At 39.5% G+C, this 17,223-nt stretch overlaps 1 protein-coding gene across 8 annotated transcripts in view; it reads left to right on the forward strand.

Annotated features, from left to right (window-relative positions):
* Nucleotides 1-4,536, forward strand: part of TAB3 (TGF-beta activated kinase 1 (MAP3K7) binding protein 3) — a 61,668-nt gene extending 57,132 nt beyond the window's left edge. For all 8 annotated transcript variants that reach the window (XM_009197375.4, XM_009197374.4, XM_003917541.3 and 5 more), the window contains one exon: nt 374-4,536. In XM_009197375.4, the coding sequence (XP_009195639.1) occupies nt 374-522 (149 nt within the window). In that variant the 3' untranslated portion in view covers nt 523-4,536. The remainder of the gene's footprint in view (nt 1-373) is intronic.
* The last annotated feature ends 12,687 nt before the right edge of the window (nt 4,537-17,223 follow it).

Below are 17,223 nucleotides of genomic sequence, written 5' to 3' on the forward strand. Positions count from 1 at the left end.
CAGAGGCGACAGAATTTAACATGCTATAAAACATTTCTCTCTCTTTTTTTTTTTTCATTTGGCTGGAATAAAGCATAACTCTCCACTATTTACAGGTAATGACCTAGGAAGGCAGTCTATTCTGGACATATATCCATCTTCTTATAGCCAAAAAAAAAAAAAAAAAAAAGTCATTAGAACAAAGTAAAAGATCAACTTTCTGTTCAACTATGCATTTCCAGTAGATATGTTTACTAATTGGCTTACATATTAAAGTAGGCAATTAACTCCCTTGATTTTTGTGGTATTTTTCTTTTCAGTTTGGGATTATACTTGGAAAAAGGTTAATCTATTTACCTTCCCCCCCACCCCCCTTAATCCTAACCTCCCTCAGAGCATCGAACTGGCTCCACACAAAGTCCTCGGACACAACCTCGAGATGAAGACTACGAAGGGGCTCCGTGGAATTGTGATAGCTGCACCTTTCTTAACCACCCAGCACTAAATCGCTGTGAGCAGTGCGAGATGCCACGGTACACTTGAATTCAGAAAAGTCTGCGCCAGGTTGAAAGTGAAACTTTGAGCACCACCAGAAGAAAAGGAAACCTCGGGACTCTATTCATCCACCCAGCCTTTTCATTTTCGATTGCACAGCGGGGAGGAGGAATGGCTTTGTGGTCGTTGTGCTCACGAAAGGAAAAATGGGGAGGTCTTTTTTTCTCCTTTCTTAACTCACTACAGAGTGAGAGATAGGAAGGGATACTTGAAACTGGGAAAGGATTCACTCTGTGAAAGAATGTACACACAGAAGTCAAGAGCTCTTCTGTGGTGGAATCCCAATTGTTAAAGTTACTGCTGAGTGGCCCTTATTTTTCAAACTAGAACTTTGAATCATAGTATAAAATGTTACAGTTTATACAAACTGTGAATTCCCAGAGCAGACTTACCTGGTCGCTGCTCTCTGGAAAACCAAGGCTCCCCGTGCTTCTTCCGGTTGCTTCCTACTAAAGAGGACAACAGGAAAAAGCACCTAGAATATTTTTTGGGGGGGGCGGGGGGCAAATTAATTAAGGGTATTTGTAATTGCTGCTTTTTTCAGGGGTTATTTCCAACACACATACATGCACACAAACAAAATGTTTTAAAATGTGATTTGTAGCAGTCAGGAAGTAGGCATATCATGCCTTTGTTTAAAAGTACAATCAGAGGTGGTAAGATGCCTTTGGCTTGTACAGTGATTCATCAAGCTCTATCAACACTGGTAACTAAGACCTACTTATGCCACATAAGAGATGCATTTTTTAAGTTACTGCATGTTTTTATTAAGGCCACTGGTTTTCAAAATAACAAGTCCTTACAAAGTATGATTTTATAAATGATATTCTCGTAACACTGCGCTTTGCCAGTAGCACAGAGAATGTATGCCAAATGCAAGTCCATTCCAAAATCCATTTGGAAATCTTGAACTCAGCTGTGGTTCTTACACTTTGGCAGTCCATAGGGCCTTTTTTTTTTTTCCTCCTTCCAATTTTGTGATAAATTCATGATGTTTACAGCACAGATAAAACTTTGTGCCATAATCCTAATTTAGCTGAAAAGAAATCAATATTAACTGTTCGATAAAAACTTACTTGCACATGTTAATAAACCAATGTGAGGGGAATTACAGTTGGCCAATGACAAAGTTGCACACTGCATTATTTGGGAAACGAGAGGGATTGTCAAAAATTATTAAGAGAAAGGTGAATATAGAGGACTTTGAAACAGAACTTTTAAAATTTAACATAACTGTATCTAGAGGTCAATTGAGTTTCTACAGGCAGTTCAGGTCATTTTAAAGCACTCCTTATTTATGAAATAGAACTTCAGGGTGTGGATAAGTGAAGAGATATAAAATCATGTGACTCACTAAGGCGCATCACTGGAAACTTAATAGCACGTTTCATTAAGGTCTCTGCCATTGCTGGAGTTCCTTCTTAGCTCAGAATTGGAGTTTTGGAATCTTCCCCTCATTTTGGTGAGTATAAACAGCAATAAAGTTAGTAGGTTCTCCCATCCTAAAGGATTTTACCTGAGGATATCATCTTAGGAATATCCATAGACTCTCCCATCAGGTATCTCCCCGAACCCCCATACACAGACACACACCCCCCTTCTAATTTAGCAGTAATCTCTGGCAGACCTGGAAAAGCAAGCTGCTCTTAATAGCATAATGAAACCAAAGGCGTAATAACTCATCATAGTTTTCCATCAGAATCATCATTTCACACTCTGCCTACAGCTTTGAAAACATTTTTTTCATATGTGAAAAATTCCCCCAAAATATATCCACTTGTCTCCCAAAGGAAGCGTGGTAATTACACTGATAAAACATCTCTCATACAACAACTGTGGCAAAACTGTGAAAATAACGGTGAGAAAGCAGATGGGCTCAAAAGCATGGTCCCCAAAACAATGTTCTTTAAAGGTTTTTGTAACCCTGGTCTCTGTCTCCAATAACAGTCTAGCCGTCCTACTGTTCTGTAATATGCCTTTGCCTTTGTATGGTTTCATATCTCTTTAGTGATGGTCAACCCCACTTGTTTTTAAGTTACAATTTAGGGGAAAATATATATATATACTGCTTGGTGTCCTAGCTAAAAGGTTTACCAGTATTCATAGTGATATGCTGAAGTGGAGGCAATTAACTTGGCAGTTGTCAGTTGAGAATGAAAGTAGCATGTCTGAAAACAGTCTGATGCTTTATAAAACCACGTAGATGACTTTAAAACTATTGCATGAAAATACATCAAGGTTAATTAGCTGTTATACAGTAGATGCATGGTTTCAATTCTTTGGTGATATATCTAGTCAATCATTGTTTTCACCTGCCAGGAAAAGAGAGCAAACAGTCTATTGGATAGGTGTAAAGGGTGGGGTATGCAGTATCAGATTGATTTTAAGGAAGTTTTGTACATGTTAATTTTTAATTGTGCATAAGTTTCATATGCCAACATAGGCTGTATTCAGTTTTAAAACAGGCAAAATGACTTGACACTGATAAATCTGATATATTTAACTGTGTCCCGTATGTATACTGCTTTTTGCCTATGACCAGTTTGAACAAGAATTCACCGAACTTTCAAGGTGCCTTTTCAAAAGGATCTTGTAATCAGTTGGTATGTACGGACAATTGGCATGAAAGTGGTAGGATATAAATCGGATGATGCCTGGCTGCTGAGGTGCCTGTGCTCTCTGGATCAGCTGGTGCACTTCTTGTTTCCTGTAAGAGGTTTGCTTCTTTAAAATGACTAGTTTGATGTATCTGGTAACATATAGACCTGACTATACATTTTACATTATTTCACTATTTTGTAAACTGGGATTTTAGAAAGCACGTTTGCCATTTTGTTAAAGTACATTGCCCCTTAAATTTTGGAGTAGTTTTTAAAAGTTTAAAATGGTAATAGAGGAGCCAGAAACTTTCTAAGCATTGTAAAATGTTTTGAATTGATATTGACTTTGTTTGGAAGAGAGTAGAGGCAGGGGGTTTTAAAGAAACAAAGAAATGCATTGTAAAAATGTAGTTTTAGAGCAGATTAATAATGATGGTGGGGAAAGTGTTGCTAATTTGTTTATTTCCCTGGAAGAAATGGGAAGTGTGATAAGCAGTTTAATTTTTAAGGAGCTGGTCTCAATTTTAGTACTTTTTAATTATGCAAATAAATCAATGTTTCCTTAAATTTTGTCATTGCTTTGTCACAGTTGTCTAGGGTTCATATCCAACCTTCTGTGGCAATTCAATTTTATATAGTCTTTTAAGAGGTAATTGTAATGTATTTCTGACAGTATAAACAAAAAGAATATAAGGCATAGACGAATTGTCCTTTAAAAATATCAATGATGTATCCTGGAATGTGAAGATGTCTCTTTAGAGTTAAAAATCGAATTATTTTAATATTGTACCATTGTTAGACCTTGAATGAGTCCATGTTACCGTGTGTGTCTGTATATCTGTAGAGAAAGAAAAATGACAACTGAAATGTTACTTTTTAAAATCGGAATAAATTGGGCACTGCCTGTGTTGCGCCACTACTGTATCTTTTCGAAAGAATTAACAGTATTTGCCTATTGTAAAAGTTAATTCTGATGACGCTTTCACATTCACCAGACTTCTTTTCCTGTATTATTTGCATCCCCAAATATTTAATACAAGTAGATTCTGCATGGCTTGGGCATTCAGAGATTAATAGAATGATGACTCAATTTTAATTCTAAAGCCATGAAAAGTTACTTTAAGACTGAACAATTCTGAATTATTTATGATACCAAATGTCCATGTTTCTTTCCCTACTGTAAAAGAATTGATCAGTTTCTTCATTAAAGCAGCAAAAACTTATTAAATCTTGTAAATACCATGTCTCTTTTAGATTTCTGTGTATGCTGTGAATGAAATCATTTTGAGATGAAATTGTACAAAGGCATTTTAAAAGGCTCTGCATGCATCGTACCTCCAAACAGTACATATTCGGAAAGTCAAAGATTCCTGCAAAATAAATAAACTAAAAGCAAACACTACATTCTGCATCTTTTCTGTGTAGTTAGAAATTTACAGTATCAAATTAGTTCTAGTGTCAGCACTCATATGTCTGGACTGAAATATGCTGTCTCACAAACCTAATCATCACATTTGTCTTCCTTTATTAGAACATGTAATGTTAGATTTGGGGTATTAAGTGCACATTACTCCAATTGGAAAAATTGGTAAAATTATACATAAGCAGGTTTTATATAAAAGTTGGAATATGTTAGGAACTTCTTTTCATTCCACTTTAGAATGTTACTTACAAAAGAATACGTAGTTTTCTTTTTTAAAAAATCTTTGTCATCTCAGAGGCAAATAACGTTCTGATAATTTGTTAGGGTCTGTAGTAAACCTTTACAACTTTTACACAGAAATTACACCACAAATGAATTATAGTAGGTAACACTTTCAGTGATTAAGCACATTTAAATTCAAAATCATTTCCAGGCTGGGCACAATGGCTTATGCTTGTAATCCCAACACTTTGGGAGGTCGAGGTGGGAGGAAGGCTTAAACCCAGAGTTCAAGACCAGTCTGGGCAACATAGTGAAACTCTTGTCCATTCAAAAAATATGCAAATTAGCTGGTCATGGTGGCATAGGCCTGTAGTCCCAGCTACTCGGGAAGCTGAGGTGGGAGGATCGCTTGAGCCCAGGAGGTCAAGGTTACAGTAAGCCCTGGTTGTGCCACTGCACTTCAGCCTGGGCAACAGAGCGAAACTGTCTCAAAAAGGCATTTCCACTACACTGTTTTAATACATGAAAAATTGCAAACATACTCAAGTAGAGATATAATGATCCCCCATTTATTACCCAGCTTCCAAAATTATCTATGTATAAGCGTTCTTATTTCATCTATGTTTTCATTCCACCTCCCCCTAGATTATGTTGAAACAAATCCCAGACATCATATCAATTCACTGGTAAATAAACTTTCAACATAAGCAAAGTACACTCATCACACCTTACAAAATAATTTAAATACTGAATATCCAGTGGTAAGTTTCTCTAACAGTTTCAAGGATTTTTTAACAAGCTTATCCAAATTAGGGTCTAAATAGAGTACATGAAATTGATTATGTCTTTTAAGTCTATATGCATTCTCATAGTCTCTGTCAGAAGCCCAGTCATATGTTAACTGGATTTTTTGAGACAAGATCTCACTGTGTCACCCAGGCTGGAGTGCAGTGGCACGATCACAGCTCACTGCAGCCTCCAACCCCTGGGCTCAAGTGATCCTCCTGCCTCAGCCTCCTCAGTAGCTGGGACCACAGGGTTGAGTGGTGTCACCATGCCCAGCTTTTTTTTTTTTTTTTTTTTTCTTTAGGAAATGGGGCCTTGCTATGTTGCCCAGTCTCGGAATATTTTTATAAGGGAATTCCTTCATCTACTATTGAGTTATCCTCTACCACATCTTATAGTTCAATTATGCATAGAATGTCAAAGATAATTTTTAAGACAACTTTTTAAATAGTGTGTGCAGTATTCCCTTCCCCTTGCTTCCTGCACCCTGGGTTGTCCCTTTTAAACGACTGATTTTTAAATAGAAAAGTACTTCAAATCTGTTTGGTTACCACAACAATGGTTCACTGTGGTGCTCATTTTCAGAGACATATCTGGGTTTTTTTGGTTTTTTTTTTTTTTTGAGACAGGGTTTTACTCTCACCTAGGCTGGAGTACAGTGAGTGGCACGATCTTGGCTCACTGCAGCCTCAAACTCCAAAGCTCAAATGATCCTCCCACCTCAGCCTCCCAAGTAGCTGGGATTACATACGTGTGACACCATGCCCAGTTAACTTTTGTATTTTTAGTAGAAAGAGGGGTTTGCCATATTGCTCAGGCTGGTCTCGAACTCATGAGCTCACGCCATCTGCTCACCTCAGCCTCCCAAAGTGCTGGGATTATAGGTGTGAGTCACTGCACCTGGCCCATAATTAGTCTTTAATCCCACTATCACTATGATGATTTCAGGTATTGCCCAGCTCAGTTTTCCACACAGAAGACTGGAGGACTGTTGTGTAGGAGATGCACAGTGTGTATCCCACCTGCATTCCTCCGAAGACTTCCTGACTTGACTTTGTCCTCTTGGCCTTTTTTCTAGAACATTGACCAGGTAATGTTTTATGATGGAGATTTCAAAGATATTAATAGAATATGTGAGTGAGATTTTGTTTTGCAAGTTCCTTATTCTCAGAGCAGTCAAACCATCTCACTTGTCCTGCCTCGTGAACATTGGTGGGTGTGCTTTTGACCACCCTTTCATAACATGACAGTGATAATATATTGTGCAAGAAAAGTGGTGCTGCCTAGCTCTCTAGAGTTTTGCACTGTGGTGGGAACAAAATGCCAGTTACTACATTCTATATTACTTTGTTTTCTTTTGACTGACTTGTGCATTTATTCCTGGGGACTGAGGCAGTTTTCAGGCAATTCCATTCCCTTGATCAAGAACTGCTAACATTTACAGCAATTTCTAAATCCTATCCCCCAATTCTGTTTTCTTTCAAATCATTTAGTCTGATTTGGGTGTGCAAGATTCAAAAAAAGATATATGGAAGGTATTTGGGGTTGGGAGAGGAGAAAATTGGGTTAGCATATGGAAATAGCTTGCATTCTCTATACACTTTGACAGTGAATCAAATGGTCACATGTGGCAGGAAGACTCTGATTTTAAGATTACGATTTGAGATTCTCTTCCCAAATTCCACTGGTGTAACTAACAAAAGCATTTTCAAGGACTAGAGAATAGGCTCTCAGGGTCAGAAATTACAGGAAGCAGATGGGGATGTATGGAGGGCAGTAGCAACCAGTGTCAGCCAGCCCACAATTCTAGCCATCAGTGAAAGTCAACCTGCAAATCAAGTCTATGGGACTCCTCAAAAGAACCCATGAAGACCCCCAAACTCTGAGCAGTGGGCAAATGGGAAGGGATCTGTGTGCTGGACAGGAAGCATGTAGATTGCAGCATTTGCTTTCTGGCTCACTTGGCACCACAGTTCACTACAGAAAGCATTTAATGGGAGTGGTTTGGCCACCTAGTTAAGGGGCATAAGGCACCAAGTAACTTCAAGCTGCCACAATGAACACAGAGGAAAAGCTTGCTTGGCCCAGCTGAGGATTCCAGGGAGCAATTTTCAACCCCGCAATGAATATTTAAAACAGCACCCATTGATGCCTGTTACTGAGTGGCTGAAAATAAGTGCTTAGCAAAGCACTGAACTTCCCGATCTTTCTAATACTTTTAGTAATTTCCAACCAAGAAAAATTAGACTACAGAAGTAGACAAATTTTTGCTTAAGATATTAAAAGAGTTAAACAATGTGACCCACATGGTATTTACAATTCTTTAAAAATCAAATGTACATGAAGATGTAGCATTCTGAAAAAAGAATCTCATTCTACAGAAGGGAAAGAGAAAACCTTAATTTCTAAATTGAATTCCAAACAAAATTTACAACCATGTTGTATCTCTCAAAAAGGAACAATCAGATCAAAAAAGGTTTCCTTCAAAGGAAAACTAATTTTTGCTAAAACTCTAAAATACAAATACAGGTAGTGAAGTTCAGAAAACTGAGTCAATAGAGATTCTAGAATTCGGAGGAAAGAGATACTGAGATGAAGAGCTGACATAGAGAAGAAATAAACGTGAAACTAGACTCAGGAGATGCAATAAGGAATACCAGAAAATACAAACACAGCAGATAGGAGAGAAGCAATGAAGATACAAGAAACATGGGACAGGAGGATTGAAAAAATCTTACCTATGAAGGTCAAATAAAGGAACACAATTGTCTGATTTTCACATGCAAAATAGACAAATAGTGAATATTATCAGTTTGGTTAAATCTGCTATAATAAAACTTTATACCTCCCAATAACCAACTGTTCTTTCAAATGTCCAAACATTTACCCCCCCAAAAATCAAGAAAACCTCAATTCCTAAAACGGAATTATACAGGCCACATTTTTCTGACTGTAAGGCATCAAATCTAAAAATAACTAAAATAGGCCGGGGTTGGAGGCTTAAAGCTTTTATTCCAGCACGTTGGGAGGCCGAGACGTATGACTGTTTAGGCCAGGAGATCGAGACCATCCTGGCATAACACAGGAAACCTGCCTCTCTACTAAAATATATACATAAACTCACTGCTGGCTGGTGTATGGCGCCTGTAGTCCCAGCTACTTGGGAGGCTGAGTGCGGTAGGGCGAAACCCGAGGCGGAGCTGGTGAGCTGAGAACCCGCCACTGCAGACTTCCCAGCCTGGGCGAGCAGAGCTAATCTGCCTCAAAAATAATTCAAAATCAAGCTACCTGAAGAGGAAAGGCACAACATAAGGCACAACCCAAGGGAAGTCAAGTAACAAGGCAAGGCAAATCAACACACAAGTCAAGGCAAGGGAAGGCACAAGGCAAGGCAATGCAAGTTACAAGGCAAAGCAAGGCACAAAGCATGGCAATGCAAAGCAAGGCAAGGCACAAGGCACAAAGCACGGCAAGGCACAAGACAAGGCAAGGCACAAGGCAAGATAATGTAAGGCACAAGTCAAAGCAAGGCACAGGCAAAGCACAAGGCAAGGCAAGGCACAACAAGGCACAAGGCATGGCAAGGCAAAGTAAGGTAAGGCCAGTCACAAGGCAAAGTAAGGCAAGGTGTAAGGCAAGGTGTAAGGCTGCAGTGAGTCATGATCACTCCATTGCATTCCAGCCTGGGCAATAGATTGAGATCCTGTCTCAAAAGAATAAAAAATGAAAAAAAAATCTATTTCTTTTAGAAATGAGGAGAAATTGCATTTAGTAAGCTAGAACATGATACCATAACAGAAATACTTGGATTATAGAAAAAAGCTCTTAAAACATAACTACTAAAACAGTAAACATCTATAGAAACTTGGAAGTTGAGGAAATCTCCCAAACGTATAGCAAAACACAAGGACACGAAAAATAGGAGAAAAATGAAGGGCTATAGAGGTTCAACCCAGGAAGTTAAATCTCCAAATACTGAATTCTGGAAAGAAAATAGAGAAAAACAGAAACTTATTAAAGAGGCGACACAACAAAATTCCTAGAGATTAAGGAACACACTAGGGTTTACTATGTGATATTAAAGATAAATAGCAAAGAATACACATCTCATGGTGAACTTAAGAAAGAAAGGACCCTAAAAGCTTCCAGTAAGAACAGACACATTATCTATAAAGGAATAGGCTAGGCATGGTGGCGCATGCCTGTAATCCCAGCTACTGGGGAGGCTGAGGCAGGAGAATCACTTGAACCTGGGAGGCAGAGGTTGCAGTGAGCTGGGATCGCACCACTGCACTCAGGCCTGGGTGACAAGAGTGAAACTCCATCTCAAGAAAATAAATAGGAATAATAACCCACCTGGTATTGGAATTCTCAACATTAATAGTGTATTTTCATCCTATGTATTAAGTAAAAGTGATTTTTAAACTGAAATTGTAACCACCCAATGTGTTCACCTTGCCCACTGCTTAGAGAGAGCCAGTTTATTAAGACCAGGGAATTGCATTGGCAAAAGAGTTATTCACGCAGAGCCAGATGTGCAGGAGACGGGAGTTTTACTATTACTCAAATCAGTCTCCTGGAGCATTTGCAGATCAGAGTTTTTAAGGATAATTTGGCGGGTATGTGCTCAGGAAGTAGGGAGTACTGATTGGTCGGGTTGGAGATGAAATATAATAGGGGATTGAAGTGAGTTCTTCTTGCTGACTTCTGTTCCTGGATGGGATTGCAGGACTGATTGAGCCAGATTATCAGTCTGGGTGCTGCAATAGAATACAGGGTCTGCAAAATATCTCAAGCACTGATCTTAGATTTTGCAGCAGTAATGTTATTCCTAGGAGCAATTTGGGGAGGGTCAGACTCTTTGCAGCCCAGTCAAGAAGGGTTCTTTTCAGGATAGGGCTATCATCAATTTGGTTTCAGAGTTTAAAGTATAAGCTAAATTTCTTCCCAGGTTAGAAACAAGATGGGGTCTGTTAGGTCTGATCTCTTTCACTGCCATAATTTCTTCACTTAAGATTTTTGCAAAGGCGGTTTCAAAATTATGTGGGACATTTAGGACATTTCAGTCAAGTATGAGGACAGAATAAAGAGTTTTTAGACAAAGCAAGTCCTCAGCAGTTTACCTTTTCTATATTTTTTGGAGAAATTTCTGGAAGATAGGCTATGGCAAAATGTGGGGGTAACCAAGGGTAAGGAGGAAGAGGAAGAGGAGAAATGGTCACTTAGGAAATAGATGGCACATCTTAGGAGAGCAATGAAAAGCAGCCTCTGAATGACAGCTGTACAGAGGCAATCAGTTCAGATTGCAACAGGTGGACAGAAAGTTCCAGAAGGGAAGTGTTCTATCTTCTTTGATACTCCAGGAAATAACATATTAATACTCAATTTGGTACTTAGCGAAGTCACAGCAATAGGAATACTATTGACGTTTAGGTTTTAGAATCAACCCGGAGACAAAGCCAGAATGACTAAATTGTGGTTAAAGGAGAGAGTATAAATGCTACTAATCTGGTCAGTGTGAAAGTACACATGACAGAAGCAGGGAGTTGGGAATGGTGACCACAGAAATAGAGAATACTTGCGTTGATGTCCCAGCCTCATAACATGGAGACAAAGGACCCCAGCCATATTTGAGATAAGAAATCGAGCTTTAAGTACATTATTCAAAGTTTCAAAGGCAACCAAAAACAGAACAGGGTAATGATGATATTGGGAGGAAAAGAGGAGACAGGCGTAGATGTGAATGAGTCAAATCCTCTATGAAAGCAGAAAGCCAGTCACTGATGGACATCACTGATGGACATTTGGGTTGATTCATAGACACATGGTGGGCAACAACACACACTGGAGCCTATAGGGGATGGGGAGTCGGGGAAGGAAGAGCATCAGGAAGAATAGCTAGTGGGTACTGGGCTTCATACCTAGGTGATGGGTTGATCTGTGCAGCAAACAACCATGGTACATGTTTACCTATGTAACAAATCTGTACATCACGCACATGTACCCCAGAACTTGATGGGGGGAAAAAAAAGAAAGCAGAAAGCCACTAGGTATTGTAGGAAAACTTCCCCTTCGCCCTCTGAAAGATTGTTGAAAAATCAACGGACAAAAGGCAGATTAATAGGAGAAAAGGTATACAAAATTTTAATGTGTATATTATAGAAGAATCCCAGGAGAATAATTACCCAATAACCTAATGAGGTACAGAAGCTTATATATCCTTTCTCATGGGGGAGAGGAGTCATAGGGAATGCAGACAATTCTTCTGAGGGGCAGCAAATGATTGTACAGAGAATGAATGGACCTAGAAGATAGAAATTAACTTGTAAATGATTCTCTTTAGAGACCGAATGAGCCCAAGAGGCAGGTATTATCTTGTGAAAAAGTTCTCCCAGGTGCAGTTGTCTTTTTTTCTGAGATAATGAGATGTCAGGGAGAGGATGGAAGGTAATTGTTTCTTTTAAGAAGAAACTTTGTTGGTCATTTAAAATTCCAGATGGTGTACCCCTGCCCTTGAGGGGGGAGGAGCAAGATTAGTGGTATCCTGATTCTGAGGCACTTTCTAAGGCCTCTGAACATGTCAAAGTGCCAGTCCTTGGGGCATCACTTTCTGAGCCCCAACTGTATTATCTAAAGTTGACAAAGCAAGAATTTGTATGAGCATATTTAGAGATACAACATTTGGGAGGGAAACAATGATCAATGTTGTTAAAGAAAAAAGTATTCACGACAATTGTTAAAGACAGTAAGGCCGAGATGTACGGATCACGCAGGCCGTAGGAGATTCGGCACTATCCTGGCTAACATCACGGTGAAACCCTCGCCTCAACTAAAAATACAAAACTAGCCGGGCGCTGTGGTGGGCTGCATCCCAACCACTCTGGGAGGCTGAGGTGGAGAATGGCGTTGAACCTCGAGGCGGAGCTTGTAGTGAGCTGGAGATCCCGCCACTGCACTCCAGCCTGGCTGCAGAGCTGACCCCGCCCCCTAAAAAAAAAAAGACAGTAAGGTGTCTTTATTCAGGACGATAGTGATAGAGGAGAGAGATCTGGCTCAACTGTTCAAATACACGGAAGAATTGGAATTTATAGCCAAGGAGCAGGGTGGGGTGAGTTGATGGAAATGTACTAAGAGAAAACATCAAGGATAAGAAACACTCTGGCTAAACCTACTTGATAGGATTATTACAAAGCCAGGCCATGTGCATCCAGGGTGGGGAATGAGAAATTTGATCAGATATTAATGGTGGGGGATTTTCACTAAACTGACCCAATAAGATTCTTGCTAAAACTGGAGTAAGCAGAAATGAATATAGAAGCCCAAAAATCAGGCCTGGTTGAGAAGAGTTTAGAGGAACCTGATTACAGTTAGGTTAAGGGAGAGAGTCTTCATCAGTATTTACCCCTGTGTAGAAGATGGTTACTTTTTAATAGCAGTTCTTCTGTGTCATCTAAACCATGTGCACAAATGAGTTTCTTAAAAATGTACTTTGAAAGTCCCCAAACACTAATTCTACTTTGTTATCTCCCAAATCTGTTTCACAGACACATTTATTATTTTATCCTAGCTTTATACTCTACTGCTGCTGATTCCTCTGCTATAGATTGGACTCTGCCAAATTGCCTGCTGAAAGTGGTTTTTAACTTGAGAATGTCATGGTTTCAGGCTTTATCTCACTTGACTTTGTGATATTAACTGCTTCTTATTGTTCTCTCTCACCTTGGGCTCTAAGATCTCAGGACCTTTTAAGTTTCCTCTACCCTTGATGACTTTCCAGCCTCCTCCTTGGATACCTCCTCTCCTGCTCACCATATTCATGTTGTTGACATGGCATTTCATTCTTGAAACTGTTTTTTTTTTTTTTTTTTTTCACCTCGTGTCCTTTCCTTAGTCACCCATCCACTGCCCTCAGATATTGATGCAGGATTTTTCTCGGCACTTTCCCCGAACTCGGGGGCAACCCCTCTACTTGGCCCACTGCACTCAACCGCTTGTGGGAGGGAGCACGTGAGCAAGCGAGTGTGGGATCCAGCAAGCTGCTCTGGGTGCCAATACAGGAACAAGTTCTGTGTGGGGCCTGTGGCCAGACCAGGCACAAGCGAGCCAGTATGGGATGCAGCCAGCTACTCTGGGCGCCAACACAGAAGCAAGCTCAATGCGGGGTCCTCAGCCACATAAGGTGTGCCACCTCGAGGGGAATGTGGCGGTGCCCAGTTGAGGGTTCCCGTGACGCTGAGGCCCCAGAGGGGCTGTTACAGTGCTCCTGTAATTCTGCCATCCACTGATGGTGGTGTGTTAGCAGCTCAATTGGCCCCTTGCCTCATCACATGGGATGACTTCCCTCTGCCAGCGAGAGCAAAGGGCCAGTGTGACAGCTTTTCTGGGTACCCACACTTGGTGGGTCTCAAGCTCTTGTCCAGTGTCCAAGTAGAATGAGGTCACACGGACAGTTGAAGGATGCTGAAGGTGGAGAATTTTATTGAGTGATAAAAACGACTTTCAGCAAAGAGGGGAGCTGGAGAGGGAATGGGAAGAACAGGTCATCTTCCCCAAAGTCCCCAGGCCATTTCCTCTACCAACTGAGTCTGGGGTCTTTATAGGCACAGGATGGGGAAGTGCATGCTGATTGGCTTGTGACTATGCAAAAAAGGTTAAAGCAAAGACACCACTCAAACATGGACACAAAAGTATAGAAAACCAATTAGGAAAGGGTAGTTAGATATAAAATAGGTGAAGGGTGGGGATCAATCAGAAGAAAGCATGACAAACAGGAAGGCAAGTTTGCAACCCAGTCCGAGGATTTAACTTGGCTTTCAGGCTTTAAACTATCTTCGGCTTGGAGGTGGGGTTTCACCAGGTACCCACCCCTATCTGCTTAGGCATCTGGCTGCCTCCTGTTGCTATCAATATCACTAGAATGATAATGACGCCTATCTTCATTTATTTCTATTCTTGAACTTCCAAATTTTAGGTCCATTTTGAACTTCCTACTTAGACTGCTCCACCTAAAAATTCGACAGATAACTCAAACACAACACATTAAAAGACAAAAGACACCAGAACTTATGGGATATAGCTAAAGCATGGCTTAGAGGGAAATTTATAGCTATAAATGCCTATAACATAAAAATATCTCAAATCAACCTAATCTTCCATCTTAAGACACTACAAAACTAGTGAACTAAATGCAAAGCAAACAGAAGAAATAAGACTAGAGCACAATTAAAATAGAGAACAGAAAAATAGAAAAAAATCAGTGAAAGATTGGTTGAGAAGATCAGCAAAATTGAAAACCTTTAGCTGGACTGAACAGAAAATAAAAGAAGAAACAAATTACTCAACTCAGGAATGAAAGAGAGGACATCACTACTGATATTACAGAAATAATAGTGACTTTAAGAAAATACTAGGAACAACTACATGCCAACACATTAGATAACTTAGATAAAATGGAAAAATTTCTAGAAAACCCCAAACTCCTGAAACTGACTCAAAGAAATACAAAGTCTTAATAAACCTGAGACAAGTGATTAAATTAATAATTTAGAAACTTCCTACAAAGAGTGAATTCTCCCTTCCTCCACTTTTTTGTTCTATTCAGGCCCTTGATGGGCTGGATGATGCCCACCCACACGGGTGAGGGTGGATCTTCTTTATCCAATCTACCAATTAAAATGCTTATCTCTTCCAGAAACACCCTCACAGACACATCAAAAAATAATGTTTTACTAGCTATCCAGGCATCCCTTACCCAATCAAACTGATACATAAAATTAACCATCACGGCCAGGAGCAGTGGCTCATGCCTGTAATCCCAGTACTTTGGGAGGCCGAGGTGGGCAGATCACACGAGGTCAGGAGATTGAGACCATCCTGGCTAACATGGCGAAACCCCGTCTCTACCAAAAATACAAAAAATTAGCCGGGCATGGTGGTGGGCGCCTGTAGTCCCAGCTACTCGAGAGGCTGAGGCAGGAGAATGGCATGAACCCAGGAGACGGAGCTTGCAGTGAGTCGAGATCACACCACTGCACTCCAGCCTGTGTGACAGATCAAGACTCTGTCTCAAAAAAAAAAAAAAAAAAAAAAATTAACCATCACAATATCCTTTATGGATATTTATGCAAAAGCCATCAACAAAATACTAGCAAATTGAATCCAGACATATATAAGAGTGATTATATACCATGACCAAGTGGGTTTTGTTCTAAGAATACAAGACTGATTTAATATCGGAGGGGGGGGCGGAAATGTAATCGTGTTAGTCCATTCTTGCATTGCTATAAATAAATACCTGAGACTGAATAATTTATAAAGAAGAAAGGTTTAATTGGCTCATGGTTCCACAGGCTGTTCAGGAAGCATAGTGCCAGCATCTGCTGCTGGGGAGGCCTCAGGGAGTTTTTACTGATCTTACATGGCCAATAAAAGCAGGACCAAGAGAGAGACGGGGGAAGTGCTATACACTTTTAAACGACCAGATGTAATGATAAATCACTCACTCACTATCACTAGAACACCACTGAGGGGATGGTGCTAAACCATTCATGAGAAACCGCACCCATGATCCAATCACCAGGCCCCACCTCCAACAATGAGGCTGCAATAGAACATGAGATTTGCAAGAGGATACAAATCCAAACCATGTCAGTAATATACCATATTAATAAAGAACAAAAATCACATGATCTCAATAGACGCAGAAAAGGCATTTGACAAAAATCTAACACCCTTTTGTGATTAAAATGCCCAACAGTATAGGAATATAAGGGAGCTTCCTGAACCTAATAAAGGGCATTTATGAAAAAAAAAAAAAACCCACAGGTAATAGATAACATCATATTTAATGGTGAAAGACTGGATACATCAGGAACAAGATAAGGATGTTCATTCTCACCATTTCTATTCGATGTTGTACTAAGTCTTCTAGCCCATGGTAGTTAGGCTAGAAAAAGAAATAAAACACATCCAAATTGGAAAGGAGGAAGTAAAACTATATTTGCAGATGACATACTCTTGTATATAGAAAATCCTAAGAAATCCACTAAAAATTATTAGAATAAATAAGTTCAGCAAAGTTGCAGGATACAAGATCAATATACAAAATCAACTGCATTTCTATACACTAGCAATGAACAATCTGAAAATTAAAATAAGAAAATTCCATTTATAACAGCACCAAAAAGATTAAAACTCAGGAATAAAACAAAAGCAACGTAAGATTTGTACACTAAAAACTAAAAAATGTGGTTGAAAGAAATTGGAGAAGATCTAAATATGTAGAAAGCCATCCATGTGGATAGATCAGAAGATTTAACATTGTTAAAATGACAATACTCCCCAAACTGATCCATAGATTCGATGCAGTAGCTATCAGAATCCTAGGTGATTTCTTTGAATAAATTGACAAGATGATTCTCCATTTCATAAGGAAATACAAGGAACTAGATGTCAACACAATCTTCAAATATAAAGTTACAGGAGTCACACTTTCCAATTTCAAAACTTACTTCAAAGCTAGTAGTCAAAACAGCATGATACTGGCATGAGGATAGACATGTATATCAATGGAATAGAACTGAGACTCCAGAAATTAATTCTTATATTTATGGTTGATTTTCAACAAGGTTGTCAAGATAATTCAATGGGGGGAACATA

This window comes from Papio anubis, chromosome X (assembly GCF_008728515.1).
Source record: "Papio anubis isolate 15944 chromosome X, Panubis1.0, whole genome shotgun sequence".
NCBI lineage: Eukaryota > Metazoa > Chordata > Mammalia > Primates > Cercopithecidae > Papio > Papio anubis.